This window comes from Rhinolophus sinicus, chromosome 7, assembly GCF_057876585.1.
Source record: "Rhinolophus sinicus isolate RSI-liver-muscle chromosome 7, RSI-T2T, whole genome shotgun sequence".
Lineage (NCBI taxonomy): Eukaryota > Metazoa > Chordata > Mammalia > Chiroptera > Rhinolophidae > Rhinolophus > Rhinolophus sinicus.
The window spans coordinates 55,518,861-55,540,446 of record NC_142507.1 but is presented as its reverse complement, the minus strand read 5'-3'; the positions used below and the strand labels follow the sequence as shown (position 1 = coordinate 55,540,446).

Genomic DNA, 21,586 nt, shown 5'->3' with positions numbered 1-21,586 from the left:
TCCTCCAGAGCTTGAGGTAGGATCAAGAAACACGCTAGAACAAAAACATGCGTTTTACCTATTCGAACCTAGCATGTTTTGTGGCAAAAGTTTAGGGATCTGGCCACGCTGAAACAGAAGATTCAAATCTGAGAAACCATACACATCAGGAATTTGGGCAAATCCAAGACCAATACAGTCACAGCAAACCAAAGAGAGAAATTACAATGAAGTCTCGTTTGGCTCAGAGGGGAGAGACCCGAGTTCAAGTTTTTGGCCCCATCCTTCGGTAACATATGACCCAGGCTAAAATGCAGACTCTGGAATCCAGCAAAGTCACCCTGGTTCTTTGAGGCCCAGCTGAAGCAGCCAGCTTTGGGAAGCCTTCCCAGATTGTCCCCCACTCCCACCCCGAGGTAGTTAGTGCCTGGCTCCTGGTCTTCAGTTTATGATGATTTGGGATTTACTGGCATTCTGTCTCTTCCCACTAGAACAGAGCTCATCTTCGCGGGCTTAGCTAGTCGTAGAGCCCACGTCTTTTGCCAGGAAGTAGCATGGAGAACCGAGATCTATCTAATAATGCACCCAGGACGTGGCTACTCTGTGCCACAACCCCTCGGCCACTCCTGGCGACCAAACTCGTCGCGGGGCGCCAATCCCCGACGTTTCCGCGGCCACCCCGCACACTTTGCAAGCACGTGGAGGTCCAGGGCGGACCTCTGCGCGCGGCGGCCCGGCGCCCACCCCAGTCCCGCCGCCCAGACGCTGCCAAGCACGGCGGGCGCCGAGCACACGCGCGTGGATTGGGAGGGAGCAGAGGGCAGGGAAAGACACTGTGAGTAGACGCAGCCACTTGACTGCGTGGGGGCCGCGGTGGTGAGCAGCCGGGGGAGGGGCGCCGCTCCGTCCAGCCCGGCGCCAGCTCCTCCCGCCCGGCGGGCACCCACCGACAGCGGGCACACAAAGCCGGCTCGGCGAGCTCGGCGATCGGCTCCGCACGCCTGTGTCGCCGCGCGCCGCCAGGCGGCTCCAGGTTGGGCGTCGGGCGGTGGCAGGCCCGGGCGTCCGGAAGCTGCGCGCATCGAACCGCGGCGGGAGGGGGCGCGGAGAGGGAGGAGGCGGAGTGGGAAAGGGAGGAGGGCGCAGGAGTGGGGACCGGGCGGGGGGTGGAGGAAGAGGCCTCGCGCAGAAGAGGGAGCAATTGAATTTCAAACACAAACAACCGCACGAGCGCGCACCCACCGCGCCGGAGCGTCGCCCCCGATCGGCGCCCGCCCCGTCCGTGCGGCGCGCGGGGAGACGCCGTGGCCGCGCCGGAGCTCGGGCCGGGGGCCGCCATCGAGGCAGGGGCCGCGCGAGGGCCGGAGCGGAGCGGCGCCGCCACCGCCGCACGCGCCAACTTGGGCTCGCGCCTCCCGGCCCGGCGCGGAGCCCGGGGCGCCCGGAGCCCCGCCATGTCGCGATCCAACCGGCAGAAGGAGTACAAATGCGGGGACCTGGTGTTCGCCAAGATGAAGGGCTACCCACACTGGCCGGCCCGGGTGAGCAGCGCGGCCAGCCGCCCGATCCCCCTCCGGGCTTGGGTTGCATAACACCCCGGAGGGCGCAAGCGCTCCGCGCGGAGGGGTGGGGGCGGGGGGCGCCGGAGCCCCCGACTCTTTCCCCGACGCCTCCAAGCCCACCCGCCGGTTATATAATGGGGGAGGCGACCGGGTGGGGGCGGCGAACACCCGGCGAGACGGCGTCCGCGCGTAGAGGCGTGTGCGCGGCGTGGGCACCCGAGGGCGCGGGTCACTTCCCGGCCCGGCTCCGCGTCCTCAGTTCCGCCCCCGGCCCCCATACTCCCCGCGGTTTGGGCCGGCTGCCTGGGTTCGGGCCAGTCGTGTGACTCCTCCCACCCCCCAGGCGCCACCGCCACCCCCTCTGGGACCCCCTTAGAGACCCCCAGTTTCTTCATTGATTGTTGCCCCCAGCTCTAACTTCTTACTGGATTAAAGGGTTAAAGACGAATCCCAGCCCAGAAAGGAATACATGGAGGCGGAGTTCGCCTCTAGAAAACTTTGGTTCCGGGCGGCGGTAAACGAGGTCTGAAGTTGGGAGGGTCGAGGAACGGCTGGGGACGGCGTAAGACGGGTCTACCTGGCTCGGAAATTAACCGCCAGAACCCTTCTTCACTCCTCAGCCCCACAAAAATGTCCCTCTACATGCTGCCAACTCAGATTTAAGGCTGAGGGTGGCAGGGCCCTGTGGGACTGGGAAGTCCACTCCAGACTGTCTCTTACTGGAGCGGGGGTGCCGGAGTTTCTAATCCCTCCCCCCACCCCATATGAGTCTCTCCCGCCAGAAAGGCCCAGTCTGCCATGTGGTTGATCAGCCCGCCAATATGAGGGCCCCTCCCCCCTTCCACCACCTGGCCAGGTGGGAGGGTGGGGCCCAAAAGCCCAGTCTAGTATCCAGTCTTGTTTTCCATAAGGGCTGAGACAGGTGAAGTAAGGAGGTGGGGGGGGGCCACAGGGTGCAAAGAGTTTGTGGGTGTCACGGAGGGAGGGGGGCAGTGCCTCTGGCAGCTTATTTCAAAGTTGGTGTCGGGAGGCCTTGGTACTAGGTACCTGCCGGACTGGTGCTTAGCTGTAGGAGGCCTGCAGAGTGAAGTCCAAGGCAGCCCAGGACCTCTTCTGGAACCCGGGGGCCAAGTGCAGAGCTGCCTTAGGGCTTTGGCTTGCTCTTGGCGTGAGTGTGTGTCTTCTGGGGCCCAGACCCTGCTCAGAGCTTAGGAAGTGGCCCTAGGTTCCCCTCCTTCAGTGTCAGAAACCCACTCGGGACCCTGTCCTGAGCAGTCTGCCTGATCACACAGGCCTTGAGCTCCTTGTTCCTGGAACTTCTAGATGCCGGGCCTCCAGAAGGGGAGTCAAGTAGGGAAAAGCAGGCTCTCCCAGCTTCCAGGGCCTGCTAGGGGCCCGGGGGAGGGTGTGGGGGGGAGGCCAGAGCCACTGAAGCCTGTGTGCATGTGTGCGTCAGGCGTGTGAACACGCATGTACTTTACCCTGCACCTTTGGTCCAGCTGGCTTCTTGGCCCAGATGCCAAGGCCCTGGTGGGCAGGGCAAGAACTGAATCCAGTCTTGACTGCCCAGGCCTCCTGGCATGGGACGAAGTCCAGAGGCTGGCCTTAGGCCCAGGGTGGGGGCACAGCTAGAATATGGGCTGCAGGGAACCCCTTAGCACCAGGGAAGAGAGAAGGGGTCAGGGGAGATACAAATGGGCCTATGTTGTTCCCTGTGGGGGAGACCATCAGGTTTCTGGTGGCCTTTGAAGTGGGGGCTGGGGATGCCATCCATCTCATCTCCCCACTGGCCTCCAGGGCACGGGGGGGACAAGGAGCAGTCTCTTCCTTTTTTGTGGCCTGGACCTTTCAGATAAAGTTTGTCCCCCTCCCCCTTGGCCTGTGCTCTGGCTCCGGACTGTCACAACTGGGGGAGCTGCACACCCAAGGCTCTTATCTCTGGCAGGCATCCCCCTGGACCGCCGAAAGAACAGATAAATCAGTCCCCTCACCATGCCTTGCGTGTGGCCTTAATCCCTAGCGTGGCAGAGCCTGAAGGGGCCTGGCCCCTCCTGAGATGGATGGAGTAGGAGTGGGGGCCTCCCCTCTGCCGGGTGAGGGCCCCTGCGTCTGGGGAGCATGGCTGACTGGGTGAGACTAGAACAGCCCAATGCTGGGCGAGTCCAGCCAGAGGGGCCACGTGGTAGGTGAGACCTGCCTGGAAGGATGGTGTGACTCCACCTTAACCTTCTCCTTCCCTCTTCCTCCTGCCTGACTTCCTGGGGGATCTCCAAGCACTTCACAATTAACCTCCAAGACTCAGGGATTTACACACACACACACACACACACACACACACACACACACACACACACGTTCCTTCCTCCTTTCTCCCTTCCTGTTTCAGTCCCAGAAAACCTGAGCAGCCAGAGGGCCTCACCCATCTTTCCTCCCTCTGCCCCTCCCCCAAACCCAGGCACCACCTTCTCTTTTCTGCCATGAGTTTGCCACACTTTCCCGGCCCCAACTGTCTCCTGCCCCAGATTTTCCGGTTCCTGGGGCAGCTGGGGCCTGGGCCCTGGGTGTGGTGGTCAGAACCCTGTTTGGCAGGCAGTGTGGCCTTGGCCTTCCCTGTTGCCTTCCTCTGAGCTGGGCAGGCCCCCCTCGGCCTGGACCAGGTCCTCTCCCCTACTCTTCACGTGGGAACTTCAGAGCCCTCTTCAGACCTCAGGGTGTCCTTGGGATCTGGGAGGACAGGGTTTCATATTCTAGGGCTGGTGGGATGGAGCCCTGCAAATGCAGACGGGTGGGAGTGGGTGGGCCTGGCCTGGGAGAAGTAACCTGCCTGGATACCTGGAATGGATGAGAAGTAGCAGGGTCCCCCTCCCTGTTAGGCCAGTGTGTGGGGTGCAGTAGGGTCCCCACCCTGACCCATTTAGCCTTGACTCACTTGTTCTGAGTCACAGCCTGGTTATAAAGGCACCGCCTGGGAGACTTCTGTCTGTACTGGGGGTACCGGCCTCCCCAGAGACGTATCTACGTCTAGGAAGAACCACCTTTCGCTTCCAAATGCAAGAAAAGACATTTCCTTTGTAACGTGAAGGATAAGGGTCTACTACAGAAGGGATTTCTCCCCTTTCTAGGGTGAAGGGTTGGGAATTCCATTAAATAAAAAGAGCACATCTCTCCTGGCCCGTCCCCCACTGGTGCCTATACTCAAGGTGCGGGGTGACGCTTTGGGGGCAGATGCCCATCTGTCCAGGCCCCACCCCCCTCTTTCCTCTAGGGCCACCCTTTATTTGGCTAGAGGCCAGCAGGGCTGGTGTGTCTGGTGTGTCTCCTGTCTATTTTTAATTCCCGTCCATTCTTTTGTTTCTCCCCACCCCTGAAGCTGGGCAGCCGGTGGCCTCCTGGGTCCTCTGTCACACTGGTCAGCTACCCCTCTCCGAGTTTGCTTTCCCTGGGAAAGAGACCAGTGCTCTTGGAGAGGAGGTCTTCACTTGCTCCGTCTGCTCCTGAGCCTCAGTTTTCCCCCTTTCATCACATGTCCTAGAGCACATTCCCGATGCGCTCCGGGTGGGCGGGACCCTACCCTGTCCTAGTGCAGAGACCCACGGAGAAGGGGTTTGCTGCTGTGCCGCCTCCTGGGATCTCTAAGCCCTGGAGGCTCTCCTTCTGTTTTTTTGCTTCTCCCTCTGAGAAGAGGGTGGGGAGCTAGCGGGTAACTAGACCCAGGTGTCCTGGCCAAGGCCTGGCCCTCCAGCCCTAACTGTGGTTTCTAGCTCGGCTGGGGGACCCAGGTGCCAGACTCCAGGCTTGGGGGTGGGGCTTGTGTCAGCATCCCCTCCTCCCCAATCTGGAGAGAGGGCCTGGGGGGAGGGGTGGTCACATTCCTGGTTGCTGAGTGGCCCCGGGGGCGGGGTTGGGTTGTCATGGTGATAGAGATCCTGTTTGTGGGGGGGGGCGGTGTGCCTTTCCACCCCCTGCACTCAAATCCCAGCTTCTCCTGGTCATCCGGAGGGCCCAGTTGGTGCATGGCCTTCTTGGGGGGAGGGGCTGGACCTCTGTCCCCAGAGGCCACAGGGCAAGGGGGGAGGTGCCCAGGAGCCTGAAGACTGCCGGTCTGAGCAAGATGCCCCTCAGATTCGTGCCCATTCCCACCCCATCTACTGGGTGTATCTTAGCTTATTTCCATCCTCCCAGCTTCCATATCTCCCCAGTCTCCCAGGCAGGCCCTCTGTCCCCTTCTTGGTGGACGTTAATCACTGCCTTGGCCTGTCTCTCCTAGCTGTGCCTGGGGCCCCAGTCAACATGGCCACCTGGCCTCTGTCCGCGGGAAGCCCGGCTGCTGGGCTGCTGCAAGTGCTGCTGGGAGTTGTAGTCTCTCCCCCAGCCTGGCCTGGGCTTCCAGGGCCTGATCCGAGAGGCTGGCTGGGCCACTCTCTCCCTTTCCCTGACCTTGGACCTGTGCACCTTCACCGCCACAGTGCTCAAGCCCCCAGGACATGTGGGGCAGGGGACGAAGTCCGAAGATCTAGCTCTGAGACCTGGCCCTCACTAACTTGCCCTGTCATTTTGGGCAAATCACTTTTCTTTTCTGGGCCTCAGTTTCCCCATCTGTAAAGTGAGAGTTTGACTACATCAAGTGACTTTCACAGTGCTCCCCAGAAGCTTTCTAGGGTTGCTACTGGGGGGGTGGAATAGGCAGCCCCTCGGCCTCATGCCTCCACTTCAACCAGAGCAGTCTGCTGCTATCGGTTTCAGAAATTGATTCCACCATCTTTATTGTGCCCGGCACTGCTGGGGATAAAAGCAGACCTGCTGTCTGATTTGGGGGCAGACATTAATCAGAGGACAACGTGAATAGCTGTAAAATGGGAACTAGGGAAAGCACTGAAGCAGGGGTGCTGAGAGTTATCTGGGAGGCTGACCGGGCCGGGGGAGACGGGCAACTTCCTGGAGGAGGTGAAGATGGGGCTGAGGTTGGAAGGCTGGTTAGGAGTTAGTGAGTATCGGAGGCTGGAGGGTCAGTTTGACTAGAGAAGCAAGCAGAAGGGCCGTCCTCTCAGGATGAGTACAGACAGCAAGCACGGACATGGGAAGTACTGTGCCAGGTCACGGTCATTTTGCACTCAACTCCACGACTTAAGTACTGAGACTACCCCCATTTTACAGAGGAGGAAACTGAGGCAGAGGTTCCAATGTCATACAAATATTGGTGGCAGTGTTGGGGTTCAGATCTTGACATGGAAAAGGTGGACGGGTGGGCCCTACAGCCCTGAAAAGCAGCCATGGAAAGGTTTCCAGCCGGAGTAGGAAGTGCTCACTGGGTTCCACACTTGGGAGGGCCCCTCTGGCTGCAGTGCGGACAATGGGTTGTGCAGCGAGGATGGAAGCTATGGTTTTAGTCCAGGCCAGAGCTGACAGTGGCTGAATTGGGGTGAGCTTATGGGTAGGATCTGGGCATGATATGGGCGGGACAGACGGAGCTGGGGTGGTGGGTGGTGGTGACTCCAGGGTGTCTGCTGGGCCATCATGTCTGACTTCGTTTGAACAAAGTTCCACTTGCTAAGAATGACTCTAAGTAATAACTAGAGTCAGATGGGTACTAGATTTATGGGGTGATAGATGGGAGGAGGTTGGGGGACGGTGTAAAAGGGGAAGGGATTAAGAAGTACAAGCTGGTAGTTACACAGTAGTCACGGGCTGTGAAGTACAGCATAGGGAATATAGTCAATAATATGATAATAACTAGTGCTGGGGGGGTACTAGATTAGTCAAGGGAATCACTTCTTAAATTGTACACGTCTAAGCACTATGCTGTACACCTGAAATTAATACAAAATAATAATGTAAAAATAAAAAGTGAAGAAAATGACTCTAAAACCACCTTGGCGATCTCCTGGGTCCCTCTCAGTCTGATTTTACACAAAAGTGCCTTAGAGGTCAGCCCCCCAGCCCCAAATCTGCGGCCTCAGGCCTCTGGCTCACCCCCGCTGCCCTCATCTTACCTACAGATTGACGAGATGCCTGAGGCTGCGGTGAAATCAACAGCCAACAAATACCAAGTGTTTTTCTTCGGGACCCACGAGACGTGAGTGAGGGGCAGAGGCGGGGAGGCCCCCAAGGCCACTTTGGGAACTGGGTGGTCGTGGCGCCCCTTCCCTGTTGGGCCGGGCAACTCGGAGGCCGGCAGGGGCCCCGGAGCACAGCCTCGCCTCTCTCCCCAGGGCGTTCCTGGGCCCCAAAGACCTCTTCCCTTACGAGGAGTCCAAGGAGAAGTTCGGCAAGCCCAACAAGAGGAAAGGGTTCAGCGAGGGGCTCTGGGAGATCGAGAACAACCCCACCGTCAAGGCCTCCGGCTACCAGGTGAGCTGCCGCCTGCCCCGAAGAGTCCCGGAGAGCAGGTGTGGCCGCCGCAGGCGCGGGGCGCCCCGGGCCACACAGGACCCTGCAGCTTAGTCTTCAGGACCGGGTCTCAGGAACCAACGCCGCTGGGCCTTTCAGAGTAGGCGGAGCTCGCGGGGCGTGGGCGGGGCTTCCGGCCAGAGGGATGGGCTTGCAGGTGTGAGGCCTGGGGGGCCACCCCTGGATGGATGGAGGCAGGCGGTAAGTGGGGACAGGCCTTCGTTGGGCCCAGCCTTAGCTCTTCCCCAAAGGCTTCCAGGAGGAGGTGCTCGAGAGCCGGGCAGGATGAGGCGGGAGGGTGGGGGGCGGGGGTCGGCGGGGAAAGGGTCCCAGCTCCCTTTGGGAGAAGTTGACCCGAGGTTTTGCCTCCTGCTCCAGCCCTCCCCCCTCCTGCACAGAGCCCTGCCTGCCCGGCCAGTGGGTTTACCCCGGGGCTAATCCGACAGAGGTGGGTCTCAAATCACTTGTGAGACTGGGCATCTGGGTGGGGGCGGGGGAGAGGTGGGCGAAGGAAGGAGTGAGTGGCTGAGGGAGGGTCTGGGAGGGGCCTGCGTGGCGGCGGCTGGTGCCACTCAGCCTGTGCTGTCTGCCGCAGTCCTCCCAGAAGAAGAGCTGCACGGCAGAGGAACCAGAGCCCGAGCCTGAAGCCGCTGAAGGCGATGGTGACAAGAAGGGGAACGCGGAGGGCAGCAGTGATGAGGAAGGGAAGCTGGTTATCGACGAGCCCACCAAGGAGAAGAATGAGAAGGGGGCGCTGAAGAGGAGAGCAGGGGACCTGCTGGAGGTAACTGCCCCTCCCCCGCGGCCCGGAGCAGGGCTCCCAGTCTGAGGGATCATCTTGGGGAGTCCCTTACCGAGAAGATGGGACACAGACCAAATCTCAGCCAGCAGAAGGCTGGGGGGGGGGGGCACAGGCAGGTGGCTGGCATCTGCCCTCCCCAGCCTCAATCCACCTTGTCTCTGCCAATCAATCTGCCTAGGATTCCCCAAAACGTCCCAAGGAAGCAGAAGACCCTGAAGGGGAGGAGAAGGAGGTGGCCATCTTGGAGGGTGAGCGGCCCCTCGCTGTGGAGGTGGAGAAGAACAGCACCCCCTCTGAGCCCAGCTCTGGCCGGGGGCCCCCTCCAGAGGAAGAGGAAGAAGAGGAGGCAGAGGGGGCTGCCGAGGAGGATGCTGAGGCCCCGGGCATGAGAGATCATGAAAGGTGAGCAAGCCCCCGCCCCAGCAGCTGGGCTGGGAGGGCCTGCAGCAAGCGGTCAGCCTCTCGGGAGGCCGGGTGGGCTCTCCTAGGAGACCGGCACTGGCTGGGGTGAGGCTAGGCCAAGGCCACACCATTAACCCTTCTCCCTTCCAACCCTCCCCCGCAGCCTGTAGCCACCAATGTTTCAAGAGGAGCCCCCGCCCCGTTCCTGCTGCTGTCTGGGTGCTACTGGGGAAACTGGCCATGGCCTGCAAACTGGGAACCCCTTCCCCACCCAACCTGCTCTCTCTCACTCACTCTCCATCCCTAAGCCCAGCCCCTAGAGCTTGACCTGGATGGGGCAGGCCACCTGGCCCTCGCCTCCATGTCCCCACACCCGTTGTCTGAGTTCGGGCTGTGTTTTCTGCTCCGTGCGATGAGATGAGGCCACTGTGTCCCTCCCTGCCTGGAGCTGTCTCCCAGGCTTTCTGTTGGGGCCTGGACCAGCCTTTTCCACCTCCTGACACCTCTCTGCCCCTTCCCCAGGCATTCTGGACCTCTGGGCTGGTTGGGGTCAGGGGTAGGAGTGGAAAGGATGGAGACTAAACAGCAGGGTGAGCGTCTGGGGCCTAGGAGGGTCAGTCCTCAGATCGGGGCGGGCAGGAGGACGGCATCTTCTTGAGCTCCTATTCTTTCTTCCCTCACCTATTATCCCAGCTGCGTAGATTTAGGGAAAGTGGGACAGCTTGTGGGGGAGGGACTCTGTTCCATAAATTCTTGATTGACAACACCCATTCTTTTGCTAACCCCAGGAGTTCTGGGAGTTGTAGTTACTCATCAGAAGATTTTGGGGCTTCCCAGTTTGGGCCAAGCACCTGAGATCTAAAGCGTTGACCTACTCAACTTGGATGGGAGTGTTGAGAAATAGCTGCCCCCCTTTAGATCTCTGGACAGAGATGGGATGCCCTGGGGAGACCTCTAGCTGCCCCTTTTCCTCTCCCCATAGTGCTGAAGGCCAGCCTACAGTCACATGTCACCCAGACATAAAGGAAAGACACATTTTTTAGGAAATGTTTTTAATAAAAGAAAATGTAAAAAAAAAATTTAAAGACACCTATCCCTTTGTGTGCGCCCCATTCTGCTCCTTTCTTTCCCACTGTTGCCCCATTTCTGAGGTGCACTGGGAGGCTCCCCTCTTCTTTGGGGCTTGATGACTTTTTCTTTTGTAGCTGGGGCGTTGGGTGTTCTTCCGGTGTCATTTCCCATCCACATACTCCCACTTGGTCCCCTCAGTGTTGTCACCAGATGGATTAGTAAGCCACTGAGAGGACCGAGGGAAATGAGTGCCCTTTCCCAACCTCTGTTAGTGGTCTCCATGCCTCTCCTCCATCTCGTCTCTCACTTTTGCCTCTCTCCCTTGGGCTCTGATGAAAAATTGCTGACTGTAGCTTTGGAAGTTTAGCTCTGAGAAGCGTAGGTGATTTCAGTTCTAGGAAAATAAACCTGTTGATTACTACATTGGATTCCGACTGGTTCTTTGGGGGTGTATTGGTTAACTGAAGAGGGGGAGTGGGAAAGGAAATGATTTCTAAATCAACTTTTCAGATTGAGGTTGGGGGTGTCAGCCTCTCCTCCATTCTCAGACTGTTAGAAATAGCCAAAATTCTATGCAGGAAAGTCAGAATAAACTACACTATTCATTCTACTTCTTCCCGGCCACTGTTTAACACAGGTCCCCTCATAAGCACCTGGGAAGGTTAAAGAAAAGCTTGCCCACAAGTGGAGTGTGAGGGTGCCAGTGTCAGCCGCGCCTACGATGGCCGTGGAAGGGGGGGTATTTGGGTTAGTTGTAAAAACAACTTTGACTCCCCCCCCCCCCCAAAGTTTAGAGCTAGGGGTTGCTGGCACCCTTCACTGGTGATTAGGGACGAGGGGGTTGATCGGGTGGAAACCTCCCAGGGTTCCCTGAGTCAAGTGAAACAGCTGGATTAGATCGCTCCAGGTTCCTACCGGATTTGACATTTTGTGACTAGATCAATGACTGGCATCTTGGAAGCGCCCACGTTTCATCCCTTCCTTCAGGAGCTTTTTAACCTGTCCGGGACCCTTTCAACGGAGAGGGCGGGTGTGGAGCCTTGCCTGGAAAGGGAGGCCCCGTGTTTTGACTAGGAAGCCACAATCACCTAGAAAATGGAGCCATCGTCCCTAGAAACTTCAATTCCCAGCAGCCCCTACACAGCATGTGCAGGAATGTGTCAGGTGCGGCAGCCTATCCCGCTTTGCCTCCGATTCCCGATGTGCTTCGCGCTGTTCTTACGCTTCTTTAACTTCTTACCCACCCAGTTTCCGGTTTCCCGCGTGCTTCGTAGCGGCGGACTACAACTCCCAGCATGCAGAGAGGCTAGGTTGGTTGTTGAGCTTCCGTTCTACGATTAGACTACATTTCCCAGAAAGCCGAGGGAGAGGGATGGGCGGGGCTCGGAGCCCACGTGCAGGAAGTAACGGGCCGAATGTCCGCGGCGCAGGGGATAGAGAAGGTGAGGGCCTCGGGCCGCAGGTTTGGGCGGCTCTGGGCTGTCCCGGGAGGCGGGGACGGGAAGGGCCTTCCTTTTCCCCGGCGGTGGTTCAGCGGTCTGTCCCCGGGTTGCCCTGCACCGGAAGCTTCGAGCGGGTGGGTGCTGCAGATGGCTGGGGCCTGGACTTCGTCCGTGCCTGGGAAGGGGCTGGTAGGGGAGCCTTTGGAGCCGGGGCGTGAGAGGCAGACACCGCCACACTACCTTGCACGGCCCTTCCGGAGCCTGCCGCGAAAGCCGCACTGTGGGAGCGACACCGGCCTCGCCAGGGCTTGGAGGGAAAGAAGGAAAAGATCTAGGGGGCTGCTTGTGGGATTTCCAGAGTTCAGATTTAGAATGGCTGAGGTTCCTGCAGGAGTCAGGCAGGAGTCGTGGGTGTTTACACTGGCGCTGCTCCTGTGGAGCTTGTCATGCGGGGTCCCTGGTCCCACTCCCCGCACAAGAACGCAGGATATGGTGAGGCCAAAAAGGACCAACAGCCATGGATGAGAGATTCATACCACTATAGTCTCACTGATGGCTGCGTTGGAGATACAGGAAGCAGGAGCCACAGGATCTGGAATCTGCCGCTTCTCTGCCAACCACCCGACCCCCTAGCATAGCCACAACCCGCTTGCTAACTGCAATCCGCCTTTGCCAGCTCAGCCGCGGCAGTTATATCAGTGGCTAATGGCTAACTGGTTACCGCTGATGGCCATTTACTACCCGAGCCAGCACCTTTCCACATGAGGCTGAGAGCCTGGAAACTGCTCCCTGGGACTCTGTCCCCACAGAGCTGTATGAACTAGGACAAGTCACTTCAGCTCTCAGGCCTTGGTTTCCTCGTCTCCTGTCCACTTCCCTCACAGGGAAGATCAAATGACAGTGACAGTGACGTTCCCAGCAATACATCTGTCACGTAGTAGTCTGAATGGGAACACTGAGGCCCTTACATTGAACCAGCATTAATTGGAAATAACATTAGGCCTTTTCCATATTGAGAAGTATAAAAATGAAAAATGACACAATATCTCACTGTTCAGATAAGCCGGGGTTTTTTGTTTGTTTTTTTAATGCACAGGGTTAAGAAATGGAAACGTTAGGGTAAGGGGGATCAAATATATGGTGATGGAAGGAGAACTGACTCTGGGTGGTGAACACAATGGGATTTATAGATGATGTAATACAGAATTGTACACCTGAAATCTATGTATTTTTACTAACAATTGTCACCCCAATAAATTAAAAAAAAAAAAAAAAAAGGAAACGTTATGGCAAGGAATGAAGTGGAAAGTAACAGCCCTCCCAAACAATTCCTCTCCAAAACAAGTACTTCAGTTGTTTCCTATTTCCTGCCCGTAAATATTTACGCCTGTGCCAGAATATATATTTTTTAAATTTACTCCAAAGGGATACTGCTACTCAAATTATTCTGTACCTCGCTTTGTTGAAATATTAAGTCACTTGAATGACACCAGCAACCCTGTAGAGTTTTCTGGACGGTGAAACAGCTCAGAAGTGAAGTGGCCTAGGGTCACAGAGTAAGAGATGGAGAGGCCGCACTGGAACCCAGGTCATCTGACTCCCAGCCCAGAGCTCTTTAGGCCAGTACAGTGCGCTGTGCTTGTACTTTGAAACGAGGCTCCTTCTTAGCTGTCAATCAAGATTAATGGTACCTCTTCAGCTGTTGTCCTTAGGCGTAAATGAGATGGCACAGGAAGCACTCAGCATGGCACGTGACAGGGAGGTGGTGCCCATTAAATGGAAGCTCTTATTTTGTGCCCAGTTCTCTCACCACTCGCCCATTGATCTAGTCCATCCAAAATTGGGAGGCTTAGTAGATACTTGGCTGAGACGTTTAGGACCCAGTTAGCCTAAGTCTGGCCCTGGGGCTACGTTAGGGAGGCCTGGTCTTTCCCTGACGGGATGGGCACTGGAAGTGGTGTAGGAACCTTTCGGTCCCCGTTTCTGTCTCTGTTCCGTTTGACTGTGTAAGTGCCTGCACCTGGGCCTTGTGCCAGTGTTTCATCCCATTACCTGTTTCCTTCCTATCCTGCTGTTCGTGCATTTATTTAATGACTTGATTGAGCACCTGCTATGAGGCAGCTCTGCTGGGACCTGCCGATTCAGGGGTCAGCTAGCTACCTCGGTCCCTGTCCTCAAGGAACTTTTGGACTTTGAAGTCAGTTACACGTGGGTGTGAAGGCTGATTCTCCCCGTAGTAGCTTTATGACCATGGGCAAGTCACTTAACCGCTATTTCTCATCTGTAAAGTGAAGACAGCACCTTGTGGAGATTCAGTGAGATGAGGGCCACTGAGCAGTGGAGTAAGTGCTTAAAAAAACGTTTTTCCCTTTGCTTTTTTGCTCCCTTGTTTCTCTCCGTCTACCCAGAGCTGACTAGGAAGGTTTCTGGGTCTACCCCTGGCCAGGGGATTTCGCACAGCCTCCGGCCATGCGTCTCTCTGTCCTGCTGGCCTTGGCGTCCAAGGTCACGCTGCCCCCCAACTACCGCTACGGGATGAGCCGCCCAGGCAGCCTGGCAGACAAGAGGAAGAACCCTCCGGGGACCAGGCGGCGCCCAGTGGCTGTGGAGCCCATCTCTGATGAAGACTGGCATCTGTTCTGTGGGGACAGGGTGAGGACCTCAGGCGGGGTGAACGGGGGCGCTCCTGGCAGGACCCGCTCCCTGACTTCCGTGCCTTTCGCAGGTGGAAGTCCTGGAAGGCAAAGATGCCGGCAAGCAAGGCAAGGTCGTTCAAGTTATCCGGCAACGAAACTGGGTGGTCGTGGAGGGACTGAACACCGTGAGTGAGGATTGAGGAGGGGCTGCCGGGACGTCTGTGCCATCAGGGAGGCAGGAGACTGGTGGAGGGGACATGGGACGACAGCACCTTCTGTCTTCCACCGGGGCTGGGTGCTGAGCTGCGGTAGGTTAAGTCCCCGTCACACCCCGAGGTTTCTGACATCCCCCCTTTTGGACAGCATTTCCGCTACATTCGCCAGACCAAGGATGACCGGGGAAACATGGTCCCTAGCGAAGCACCCCTGCTCCACAACCAGGTCAAACTTGTGGATCCTGTGGACAGGCAAGCACATGGGGCTCTGGCCAGGGGCCACCCTGAGTCCACAGGTGTCAACCACACTATGCAAGGGGAATGCCGGGTTGGATGCTCTGGAAACTGGGAGGGAGGGGCCATCTCATGGACATGAGCCAGTCAGCAACCCCAACACAGAGGTAGCAGAGAAACAAGATGGGGACCTCGGTGTTTTCAGCCATTGAATTTTGGGTTGGAGGGCGGCAGGGAGATAGGCTCCCAGGCCGGGCTCACCTTTTCTATCCACTAGGAAATCCACTGAGGTGGAGTGGAGATTCAATGAGGCAGGAGAGCGGGTCCGAGTCTCCACAAGATCAGGAAGAATTATCCCCAAACCTGAATTTCCCAGAGCTGACGGCATCATCCCTGAAACATGGATTGGTGAGGCTGGGTGAGGGGCAGGAAGGCAGGGTGGGGTGGTAAGATTGGGAGTGGGCGGTGTTAAGAGTCCCTCCCACCCCTCTTATTTCCTCTGGCTCAACAGATGGCCCCAAAGACACGTCAGTGGAAGATGCTCTAGAAAGAACCTATGTACCCCGTCTGAAGACCCTGGAGGAGGAGGTGATGGAGGCGATGGGGATCCAGGAGACTCGGAGACACAGGAAAGTCTACTGGTACTGAACCTGGGGCAGCAGTCCCTCCGCACGCCGTAGCCTTGAAGGCTGGGCACCTCTTCTTCAGACATCAATAAAGAGCCCTGAGTCCTGCCGTGTGAGCAGCTGTCTACTGGTGGCCTGGTGCTTGTTTCAAGGACCGAAGTGGTGGGGGGGCATTGTGACCTGATGTTATGACAGAACGTGGATGGAAGTTAGCGAGCCTTAGTGGGGACCTCCCCAGGGCATGGCCTGCAGATTCCAGGGTGGAAACCGAGTGGGAGAGGTTCCCTCCAGTGGGGACCTCTGAGTAACAAGCACCGTCTGTCTTGGAGGGCAGGGGATGGGGACGTGAGCCCTAATGTCACACCTCGGCAGGGTCTCAGTAGGGGAGGGGGATGCACGTCTGCAGATGCTTCTCTGTGCCTAATAAAAACGGAAGGAAAGATTGCAATTTTCTTTTTTAATAAATTAAAAATAAACTCTTACATGGCATTACCTAACACGTGGAGGGAGAGGGGATGAAGCCGAGGTCTGTGGGGACCCAGGGTCCCAGGGACGATGCAGGGGGCTGGCTCTTGGGGACACACATGCTCTGCCACATCCTGGCGCCACGGGGCCCTTCCCGGCCTGCCTCAGCCGTCTTCAGTCTCCAGAACAGAGAAGGCCTGGCCCAGGGGCTGCTTGGTGGCCACCAGAACCAGGTTTCTGGGCGAGAGTTCGGGGCTGAAGATGGGCAGGAGCTCAGCATGGAAGCCTGGGAGGAGGAGGGCTGCTCAGAAGGAGAGGTGGAGCCCCGAGCCCCACTTCTGGCCCAGCCTGCAGGCAGGCATGGCCCCTCTCCCACACGGAGGCCCCAGGGGACCAGGAACATGGGAGGAGCTTCTCAATGCTGGGGAGCTCGCTTACAATGCACCCCAGGGATGCACACCAGAGACCGCCTGAACAGGCCCTGCATCCCACTCCCGTCCCACTGGTGACTGAAGCAGGTGGCCTGACAATCGCCAGCCAGTGACAACCTGTGGGGCCTGGAGGAGGAGCCCATGGGCCCGGGTCCCTGCTGCAGGTCACCCTCACCCTGCTCCTGGATGTAGAGCAGCCGGTCCAGCAGAATCAGTGTCTCCACCAGCGGGGCCAGCAGCAGAGCCAGGCTGAAGAAAGCCACCACCCGGTTCTCCTGGGCCTGCTGGGCTCCGAGGGCAGCGGCATCCAGGGGCAGCTGGGGATCCAGCCCCACGCGCTGCAGTCCGCGCCGCACGTACCTGTGGGTCAGCCGCGTGCGTTCAGTTTGGTTTGGGGAACCTCCCCTCCCCCTCCTAAGTGGCCCTTCCTGATGTCATTTCAGCATCACTTGATCTGCTGCCCTAATTTGCATTTTAAACATTTCTCTGGCTGTGAGCTGTCTGTCCAATGGCAGATTGATCCACAAATGTATTTCAGCCAGATCGGTCCAATCACTCAGCCATACTCTTAGCACTTAAAAATCTTGATGGTCTCCTGATAAAAGAGTGACAACTCCCTTTTAAAGGAACTTTGAGAAACTGTGCCTGATTTTCTTTCTGACGCGCTAACCAGAGGTGGGGGGGATCAGACCTCCCCCCGCCCCCCCTCCAGTCTCACTGTTCAATCTTGATCTCGTGGGCCCTGGGGATCCCCTGCACGCCCGGCCGCCGCAGCTCAGGCCGGGCCACACGGATGGCAGTCTCCAGGGCTGCTCGGTAGCAGTGGGTGCGGAGGCCGGGGGCCTCGTCCTGCAGCCTCTCCGCATACTCCTCCAGGGCGTGGCAGGCCCCCTCCCGCAGCCTGTAGGACAGCTGGGAGCCAGGCAGCGCAGCCACCCACTGACTCAGTGGGTAGCCTCCAGGGTCACTCAGCTTCATGTAGCAGCAACCCACCAAGGCCAGGGCCGCCACCTCCGGGCGGGAGAAGTGCCTCAGCAAGGCCACGCTCAGGTCCCCGCAGGCGTGGAGGCCTGTCAGCAGCACGCGGGCCCCACCCCGAGGCGAGTTCTCCAGTGGGAGCAGAAGCTCCTCACACAGGGCCGTGGGGTCTACCCACCGAACCACGTGGTGTGGAGAGCGGCGAGGGCTGGCTTGCACCCCCTGTGGAGGCAGGAAAGGACAAGGCAGGTGGCAAGCCTGTTGGCTGTCCCCAAGCCACCTCAGGCTGCAGGAAAGGGTCTGTCCTGTTCCCTCCCAGGGAGGCAGGTGGGGAAAAAAGCTGGGGCGTGAGAGAGAGCTGGACCGTGAACCAGGGCAGGAGATAAACTCTGGGTCTATCGTTACTAACTGCAAGTTTTTTAATCTCTGAGTCCCAGTTTCCCCATTTACAACGAGTCTAAGACCTGATGACCACTTCACAAGTGGTTGTGAGAAGAACGTGGCGGTGTGGACAGCACTTGTAACTGCGGGGCCGTAAGAGCTGAAGAGGCTTTGGCAGGTGGGGGACTCGGGGAGAAGGGAAGCGGAAATAGGGACCACACTGGTTCACGCGTGGAAACGAGAGGGAACGTGGCCCCGGCGGGAGGGCTGGCCTACCTGCGGGTTCCTCCTGTCCTCTTTCTCCAGGGTCTGCAGCAGCTCCTGGTCCAGGTGCTGGGCTCTCCCCACCAGTCTCTGATCCCCTTCGATGCTCTTCACCTTCAGCCCCAGCCCCAGGGACATGAAGCGGGACAGGTGGCCCTGGAGTCAATGCAGGGAGGGTAGACAGCCTTGCTCGGTGCTCTTCCCCACTGTCACCTTCTCGATCAGGGGCCTGGACATCTGGGTCCCAGGCCCCCAGAAGGTTTCAATTCTGCCTTTTACTTCCCCACTCCTGGCACCTGCGTCCCTGGGTCTGGGGCCTGACAACCTGCCTTCCACCTGTTCTATCCCCACGATTCAAACCACCAGAACGTTAGGGGTCTTTCTGGCTCACCTGGCCTGAGCCCACATCCACAACCTGGGTGCAGGCCGTGACGTCACTCAGCTTCTTCACCAACTGAAAGAGGAGGGAACAAAGGTCGCCTGGCCACTGGTTCTCATCCCCGGGGCCCTCACCCGTAATGAGGGTGGTCAAGCTGCAGGTGGCAGAGGAAGAGGGGTAGAGGGAAGGTGCCGTGGAAGAGATGAGACAGGGAAAGCAAAACGGGGGTGGTGGCCCCAGGCTCGGGCTACTGTCCTTGCTCCTCTCAATTTCCCCACAGAACAAGGACAAGAGCCCCACTGTGAAGCCACAAGCAGATAAGGATGTAAACACAGGAACAAGACAGTAATCCACACACAGCCACCAGCCAACCCAAAAACACCCCAAACCAGCCTCGAGATGATTTTCGTATGCCTGCCAAGGAAAGGAACTTCCGGGGCTTGGGGTCCGGCAGGTGATACGAGGTGCACACATCTCTGTAACGCACCCAGGCTCCCAGACACCACCCAAACCCAGCCATCTCACCTCTCCGAGCCTCCGGATCTCATGCTGCTTCTTGGGCCTGACGTGTTTTCGGAATGGAGCTGTGAGTCGGGAGCTCTGGCTGGGGTTCTCCAGGAACTCGGAGGGGGTCTGAAACCCAGGCATCCGGGTGAAGGCCAGCGCACGGGCTGTGGACTTCAGGGCCAGCAGGGTGAGTGGCCACACCGACCTGTACCTGAGATAGCCCGGCCCAGGCCCCTAGTGAAGTCCCATTGCGTCCCAAGTGCACAGCCCAGGAAGCCCCTGTGAGACTCTGAGCAGTGGCAGGCTTTGGGGTTCAGTGCCGAGCCCCCCAGTACGGGGTCCCTTGCCCACCATACCTGACCACTTCCCCTTCCCTGGGCACCTCCAGTAGCAAGGTAGCCAGCTGTGGCGGTGTCAGTCCATCCAGCGCTTCCTGCCATGAGCCGGGCAGTGTGCCCCACAGGTTGTCTGTGAAGAATTCCTGCAGACAGGAGAAGCCATCAATAGGCAACACCTTTCCCACTCTCTCCCACCCACTCTCAGCACAGGGCGACTGGCTGCAGCCAGCAGGTCCCCTCTTCTCTCAAGCCTGCTCTGGCTTCCCCCTCCCTCCTCGGAGCCCAGACTGCATTCTGGACACACCTCTCCTTTCAGCAGGGTCCCACTTACTTATGTGTGTTTTCTCCACTCAACTGAACCTAAGGGCAGGGAGGGTGTCACCGCCAACCCCAGTGACTAACACGCAGTGTTAGTGTGTTACCATTTACTAACCTACCATTACACGTGCCAGACCCGTGAGATGCCTGAAAGTACTTTTACTCATTCATTGGTTCAACACAAATTCTGGAGCTTGGATTAGGTATCACGCTTTCCCTATTCTAGACTCAGGGGCTACAATGAACCAGACAGACAAAAAGACTCTTGCTCTTGCACAGTTTACATTTAAAAAAAAAAAAAAAATCAGGTAACATCAAGTGCCAAACTAAGGGTGGAGGGTGAGAGGGTGAGAAACTGCTACTTTGGAGAGAATAATGAGGGGACACTGCCTGAGGAGTCGACACACAAACTGACACTTGAATGATGAACAGGAAACAGGCATGTGAAACAATTCAGATAATAAATAGCAAATACTTATGAAGTACTTTAATATACCAGGCACTGTGCCAAACATTCTACATGGATTAACACAATTCACCCCCCCCCCAATAATCCTATAAGATAGATACCATGTTTATCCCCAAGTTTACAGATGAGGAAACTGGCACACAACAATTAAGTAAATTGCCCAAATCTATAAGCTAATATGCAGCAGAGCTGGGTTTGAAATCAACCTGACTCTGAAATTCTTGCTTTTAACCACTGTACTCCATTGCCTTTCTGCGGAGGAAAAGCATTCCAGGCAGACCAGTAAGTGCCAAGGCCCAGGGGCCTGCCTTCTTTGTGGCAGGTCAGGCCCGTGGAGGTGCAGTGTGGACAATGTGGGAGAGAGTGAAACATGACGGGGTTCCAGAGGCAGGAGAGAACGGGCTCCCCCAGGGCTTTGTGGGTGAAGGTAAGGAGTTAGGATTTCATCAAAGCACCTAGAAAGCAAGGGAGTGTTATGATCAGATTTACATTTTAAAGACATCAGTCTGGATGCTTCTGAAGAACTGAGTGTGTAGGGACTGAAGTAAACAAGCGATCAGTTAGAAAGTATCTGGGAGAGAGACGGTGGCGTGGCCCAGGGTGGCAGCAATGAAATGGAGACAAACGGGTGAATTTGGTATCTACTCCGGAGAGGGGGCCAACGAGACTTGAAAGGTTGGACTGTAGATCAATGAGGAGCTGAATCGAGGATGGCTTCTGGATTTGGGGGCCCAAACCCAGCGGATTGCTGGTGCCATTGACACAGCATCTCATTTCTTGTTCACAATGAGCCTGCAAACAGGGATCCATTTCACAGCCCAGAAAATGGGGCGAGGAGGAATTTTTCTTTCATGTCTGTGGTGAGCACAGTAAGGGAGGCAGGGTTCTAGACCGAGTCTGTCTGACTCCAAACTTGGGACGCTCCGTTACATTTCAAAACTAGGGATTTATTCAAAGCGTGAAGGAACGAACATGTAGGTTCTTGGAACCCCTCACATGTTCTCAGGCGAGTCCCACGTAGCTGAGCATGGCTCAAATGTCCACGCGTTTTATTACTCTGGATTTGGAAAGGTTAGGAAAACACCTTACATGTTAGAAATGTTAACATTTGTGTCATTTGTAAAAAAAAAAAAAAAGGGGGGGGGGAGGGATCGCCCAGTTTTAACCCCTCCTCGTAGAGACTGACCAACTCCTGGGAGAAAAGCGGTCAGAAGCTCCCTCTCCAGATTCCCCCCGTCGTGGGCCCCTAGCCAAGCGCACAACCGGGAGCCCGCCCGCACCCCCGGGGCCTCACGATGATGTAGGCGTCCAGGATGGGACGGTAGAGCGACAGGACACGGGTGAGGTTCACCGCCAGCTGCCTCCTCCCCTCGTAAGAGAGACCCCGGACGGAGACGCCCGGCATCCGGGGTGCAGCCGGCGGCGCCGGGGCGAGAACGCGGCGAGGAGGGAAGCGGGGTCGGCACCGCAGGCGGCGCTCAGCGCTGCGGGCGCGGCGGCAGGAAGGCGCTCAGCGCGGGCCCCCGAGGCCGCCTTCCGGGGGTCCAGGTGGGGGTCGCAACCCGGGGCGCCCTCCTGACGTCACAGCGCGCGACGTCCCCGGCGTCGGAGACGAGCGGGCGGGGCGCGGGGCAGTGACGCCGCCGAGCCGGGCAACGGCGCCCAGGCCCCGCCCCTCCCCTTGCACTTCCCGCCCCTCC

General features: G+C 57.7%; 3 protein-coding genes across 13 annotated transcripts; 2 read left to right on the top strand and 1 right to left on the bottom strand.

Annotated features, from left to right (window-relative positions):
- The first annotated feature begins 1,126 nt into the window (after positions 1 to 1,126).
- HDGF (heparin binding growth factor) lies at positions 1,127 to 10,624 on the top strand. Its single transcript, XM_019711183.3, has 6 exons — positions 1,127 to 1,520; positions 7,538 to 7,614; positions 7,751 to 7,889; positions 8,524 to 8,712; positions 8,909 to 9,132; positions 9,296 to 10,624. The coding sequence occupies exons 1-6, from the start codon at positions 1,434 to 1,436 to the stop codon at positions 9,300 to 9,302; spliced, it is 723 nt and encodes a 240-aa protein (XP_019566742.1). The 5' UTR covers positions 1,127 to 1,433; the 3' UTR covers positions 9,303 to 10,624.
- An 877-nt stretch (positions 10,625 to 11,501) lies between these two features.
- MRPL24 (mitochondrial ribosomal protein L24) lies at positions 11,502 to 15,472 on the top strand. Of its 2 annotated transcripts, none has more exons than XM_019711165.3 (6): positions 11,502 to 11,645; positions 14,054 to 14,297; positions 14,371 to 14,466; positions 14,645 to 14,748; positions 15,008 to 15,138; positions 15,242 to 15,472. In XM_019711165.3, the coding sequence occupies exons 2-6, from the start codon at positions 14,115 to 14,117 to the stop codon at positions 15,376 to 15,378; spliced, it is 651 nt and encodes a 216-aa protein (XP_019566724.2). In that variant the 5' UTR covers positions 11,502 to 11,645; positions 14,054 to 14,114; the 3' UTR covers positions 15,379 to 15,472. The 2 variants fall into 2 exon arrangements, with proteins under 2 accessions (XP_019566724.2, XP_019566726.2); XM_019711167.3 differs by lacking the exon at positions 11,502 to 11,645 and adding an exon at positions 11,652 to 11,779.
- A 326-nt stretch (positions 15,473 to 15,798) lies between these two features.
- On the bottom strand, positions 15,799 to 21,541 carry METTL25B (methyltransferase like 25B). Of its 10 annotated transcripts, none has more exons than XM_019711163.3 (8): positions 21,181 to 21,541; positions 19,118 to 19,242; positions 18,780 to 18,887; positions 18,267 to 18,408; positions 17,888 to 18,031; positions 16,971 to 17,452; positions 16,428 to 16,612; positions 15,799 to 16,107 (listed from the first exon to the last, which is right to left on the bottom strand). In XM_019711163.3, the coding sequence occupies exons 1-8, from the start codon at positions 21,289 to 21,291 to the stop codon at positions 15,986 to 15,988; spliced, it is 1,419 nt and encodes a 472-aa protein (XP_019566722.2). In that variant the 5' UTR covers positions 21,292 to 21,541; the 3' UTR covers positions 15,799 to 15,985. The 10 variants fall into 10 exon arrangements, with proteins under 10 accessions (XP_019566722.2, XP_019566721.2, XP_019566720.3 ...); XM_019711162.3 differs by having other exon boundaries at positions 18,267 to 18,329; positions 18,780 to 18,972; positions 21,181 to 21,523; XM_019711161.3 differs by having other exon boundaries at positions 18,780 to 18,932; positions 21,181 to 21,517.
- Positions 21,542 to 21,586: the final 45 nt, after the last annotated feature.